We start from the raw sequence: 4,608 nt of genomic DNA on the forward strand, positions 1-4,608 counted from the left end.
TCTGTATCTATGAAGCACCTTGAGGCGACTTATGTTGTGATTTGGCGCTGTGTAAATAAAACTGAATTGAATTGAATCACTCATGTAACTCTGTCACTATATATCAGCATTACCAGGACCTCAGTTTGGTGTTACACAAAGCTGCTGATCTCAGACCTGCACAGCTTCTGTTTTAAACACTTGATGTACTCAGCTGAAGAGTGACTGTTGGTTCTCACAAGTATAGTAGAATGCAGCTTTCCGTCCTCACAAAGATAGCTAGACAGGAACACACACACAGACACACACACACAGCTCAGCTGCTGCTGCTGGGGAGGGTTTTTAAAAAAGCCACTTGATCAGGGAACCAATCAGCAGCTGCCAGCTCTCAAATCAGCAGGGACCTGCAAAGACATTTAAAGGCACAGAACACAGAGAACAAAGTCCAGCCACCATGATACAAATTATGGCGAGGGCCAGGCTGTGACATTGGCGTCCTAGCTACTCGCTGTACTGTTTGTATTGCACCTCATCAATCTCCAGGTGTGATAGGGGGTGCCGGGGGTGGAGCTTATGCCACCCCCGAGTTCATTTATCTTTATTTCATCTTTATTTCTTTATTTTTATCACATTCATAGTAGACACAACCTCAGAGATACCTTTTACTTTTACTAGAGTATTTTTAATAAGAAAACAAAGACTGCAGTTCTCCTAGTGTCCACTCGAGGCAGCTGTCAGGAGAAATGTGGATTCATTGCCTCAGGTAGGCCGGAGTGGGGGCTCCTTCTCCAGCCAGGAGTATCTGGGCCACAGGCGTCTAAGGAGGGAGTGGGCTCTGCAGAAGTGATCAAAGCGTGTTTGGGGTATGATTGTCCTGTTGTCCCTCCAGCAGAACCTCAAGTTTTCTCTCAGCTGATCAGGATCAAACCTCAGCACCTGAAACAGAAAAAGACAACCATGAAACTGAAGCTCAGTCACAAATTAAACTGTCAGAGTCAGACGTGATGGTCCAGCACTCTGAGCTCTTCACACGGCGGTTCATTCAAAGCCTTTCAGCGTTCACGCTGTGGTGGATGCAGTCTGGGGCGGGCTGGAGGAGCCGGCTGGCTGATAGTGAGGAGGAGGAGCAGCGAAGGTACCTTTCTGTTCTCCATGTGCAGGGCGACGGCGACGTGATCCCACACATAAAACTCTGGGTGCCTAATCGGCCCCCGAGCGTCCATCTGGTTCTCGTCAGGTCCTCGGATCAACTCGTAGCTGAGAGGACGGGCAGAGACACAGAGGTCAGAGGGCGCTTTTAGTCTCTCACTGGAGGTCATTTCCACATTTACCTCTGTGATTCTTACCTGTGTGTCTTACACATGGCCTCCGGTCTCCAGATGAAGCGTCCGTCTCTATAAGTGCAGACGGCGTCCGGGTCATCATCAGGGAGCAAAGGAAACCTTGAGAAGAACCGCTGATTGGCCGGGCTGTGTACCAGCACAGAGTACTGCACTTCCTGTTTGTACAGCGAGGTCTTGAACACCCTCATGATGGGCGGAGCTCCAGAGCAAAACTGGGGACGATAACAGAAGTTTCAGTTTTACTTCCAGAGACAGAAAGAGTGACGCGGCACAGCAAGTTTCGGTCGACGTGCGCTTTGAGTCACGACAGCAGCTCGCTGTAAACGAAGGATGGAAGTGCCCTGTTGTTCGGTGTTGTCAGGAATGTTGTGATTACACTTTGAGTTTTAACTGGGTCTGTTCCAGTCGGCTGATGTTTGTGTTTCCACCTGAAATATTTACTGAGTCCATGTAAGCTGAACGAAAAAAGCACGTTCTTCAGTTTGTGACTAAGAATGTAATATTTACAGTATTCAGTGTTTTAACATTATGGAGAAATATAAATACACATCATTCATGAACAGTCCCAGGTTATTGTTTGCAGTTTTTTACAGGACTACTTGAAGTTTTAAAATATCTAAATGATCCAGGATGCAGATATTTGAATACTAGATCCTGTTTCATGTTTCTGGTAAGACCCACCAGTGCCCATATGGAAAAGAAATAGTAAAAACTTCTATGATTTACTCATGAACGTGGCCACTTTCTCATTACTTTCATACATTGTTTTAGTATCCAAAACATACAAGTTTCATTATATAATCTTTCAAGGGATCTTATATCTGTTTTCACTCTTGTATGCTTTTCATTCAAGTTTCACACAAGACAGATTCAAACTTTATAAGATTTATTCATATCTTTTCCATGTGGGTGAAACTGTCAGGTTTCTGTTGTTAACAGTGTTTTAGATATTCATGTTCAAACTCTGCCTCTGAAAAGTGTTTGACATGAAGTTCACAGACATCTCTGACTCTTTTATGGTGCTCACAGGCGGTGATGTCAGCTCTGTCAATGCAAACAGTCATTTAAACGTAGGATTACCTGCTCGCTGTAGGCCGTCAGCACCTCCTCCAGAGGAAACCTGAAGCGGTACGAGCCCAGTCTCGACCTCCTCTTGAAGGCTGGAGAGGAGGCGAACTTCCACAGGAAGCTCTCCTGCTCTGCAGCCTGCTCCTCCATCCGGTCTGGGTAGGTCTCCTCCAGGAGCCTCGTCTCAGCTGCTTGGATCTCCTCGGGTCCCACAGCCAGACTCCACCACACCAGGGAGAGATGGCAAGGATCTGAGGAGCCTCCACGAGGATCCTTGAAGCCTCTGTCCTTCCGGATCCCACATAGCCCCCGTCGCTCTGTGTCATGTTTCAGGTGAGACACGCAGAACTCGGGTCGGGGGTAGTCAGGGATGTCTTCTTTGTAGAGGTACTGGTTCTCCAAACCCTGACGCTCAGCTGTACTTCTTAAATCATTCAGCCACACATGCTGACCCTCCATGAAATGTTCGGTATAGTTTCGGCTGTTTGTCTGCGTCTGCATGATCATGGAGGGTGAGCTGAAGAGAAGTGGTCTCTGATATCTGACGGGACACACTTTTATTCAGACCCCACCCAGTCTCACACACACGCACACGCACGCGCACACACACAGCGTTCTGGTTTTGGTTCATTGACTGCACGTCTTGCCTGAAGTTTCAGTTTGATTCGTCTTCAGATGTTTGAGGTTTGTTGTTGTTTGTTTGAATTCTGCTTCATCACCGAGGACCTGCTGTCATGGTTTTGTTCAGTGAACCTAACCGACCTTACATTTCCATAAAAGGCTTGTCTGGTGTATTTCCTCTGAGTTGTAGGAAACGGTGTGATGTAATGAGACAGGAAGTGCGGGTGCCAAACTGTTTCTGATGTCACTGTGGTTTCTTCCTCCTTCACTTGCGTCCGGGCTGAGCAGAATTCACCCGAGGCCGATATGAGCCGGACGTTCGTGCTGTGATGGAAACCATCAGGGTCGTTTTACTGAAACATGTTCACCTCTTTCTGCTTATTGAACTTGAACAGGTCATTTAGAGCTGACCCAACGCTCTTCTTCTCTTTGTGTTCTCGTGTTTCTGTTTCATGATTAACGATTTTTTTATTAACACTCTTGCCAACAATAAAAAACGTTACAAAAACAAGCTGCGCTCTGACCCCAGCGCTCATCAGAAGTGTCTGCTTGTAAAAACATATCCATCCATCAAAGTCAGGTCACCTGCAGGCTGAGCCGTATTCCAGACTTCTGAGGCCTTCCTAACCAGACCAGCAGGTTCTGGTCTCACTCGGGGTCTCCTGCCTGGAAGACCTCCAAAGGGAACCACCACCTCAGTCTGCCAGTACAAAGGTGCTGTCCGCACCCAAGCCCAAACAGCCCGTGATGTCCAGAGCCGTTATCATCTCAGGACAAGTCTGAGTCAGTCCTGACGTCCTGAACCAGACAGCATCTCTGCCAGTGTATCTGCAGAGGTTCCCTCAAATCTTCAGGCGGTGTCTCCTTCACAGACGAAGGTTCGGTCAGACTCTGGAGCTCCTCAAAGTCCTCTTTCCACCCTCGACAATAAATTGAGTACATGTCAGCTGTTCCCCTGCACGCCCTGAGAACTTCCTGAGCTCATGGACAGAAGTTCTTTGACGTCCAATGAAAGTCCTTCCTAAGGGGTCTCAGATCCGACCCTGAACTCCCGTGGCTCCTCCCACAGTTTTTTCGACATTGATATGCCGAGGTCACCAGACAGAAACGCCCTGGATTCATGGTGATGATCACATCTACAGCCGATGTTACTGCACCATTATTTGTTTGTTTCTAACTGTTGTTGTTAGGCCTCGTAATGGCCACGCCTGGCCTTCTACTACTGTTTCTATATAAAAAACATTTAATTCACATTACATTTTAACATATTTGAATAATATCAACATTTAGCAGTAAATCAGAAATAAGAAACAGATATGTGTCAAGTATTTTGCAGGATTTAACATTTTCACCCCTGAAGTCAGCAAAATAACATTCATCTGTAGTGTAAGGCACCTGTATTTAGTTTGGAGGAATCAGTGAGTGAGTGAAACTCACTTCTGTCTGATGACAGTGATACTGAGGCAAGCTGTTGAAAATATGCTGAACTTTCTGTCAATATGGACTGCTGTTAGCTGCCGTTAGCCTCTATTTTGAAAATGTTTGAAAATGGCGCCGGTGAGGTCGGCTGCCGTGCTGGATGCTCTGCCCTAACTTC

The 4,608-nt window shown here is 46.7% G+C and overlaps 1 protein-coding gene across 1 annotated transcript; it reads right to left on the reverse strand.

The window, feature by feature from the left end:
• Positions 1-645: 645 nt before the first annotated feature.
• Positions 646-4,602, reverse strand: LOC102208214 (uncharacterized). Its single transcript, XM_005750242.2, has 4 exons — positions 2,403-4,602; positions 1,326-1,534; positions 1,119-1,236; positions 646-915 (listed from the first exon to the last, which is right to left on the reverse strand). Exons 1-4 carry the CDS (start codon positions 2,895-2,897, stop codon positions 739-741), a joined length of 999 nt encoding a protein of 332 aa, XP_005750299.1. The 5' UTR covers positions 2,898-4,602; the 3' UTR covers positions 646-738.
• Positions 4,603-4,608: the final 6 nt, after the last annotated feature.

This window comes from Pundamilia nyererei, unplaced genomic scaffold (assembly GCF_000239375.1).
Source record: "Pundamilia nyererei isolate P.nyererei 1_Seehausen unplaced genomic scaffold, PunNye1.0 scaffold00266, whole genome shotgun sequence".
NCBI classification, from domain to species: domain Eukaryota; kingdom Metazoa; phylum Chordata; class Actinopteri; order Cichliformes; family Cichlidae; genus Pundamilia; species Pundamilia nyererei.

What these genes read in the sequence shown, in the direction of transcription:
- LOC102208214 (XM_005750242.2), bottom strand. Translation starts at nt 2,897, where the DNA reads ATGATCATGCAGACGCAGACAAACAGCCGAAACTATACCGAACATTTC. An exon ending in TGACGGCCTACAGCGAGCAG is followed by an intron (nt 1,535 to 2,402) that starts GTAATCCTACGT and finishes TATCGTCCCCAG; the next exon opens with TTTTGCTCTGGAGCTCCGCC. An exon ending in TGCACATGGAGAACAGAAAG is followed by an intron (nt 916 to 1,118) that starts GTACCTTCGCTG and finishes TTTCTGTTTCAG; the next exon opens with GTGCTGAGGTTTGATCCTGA.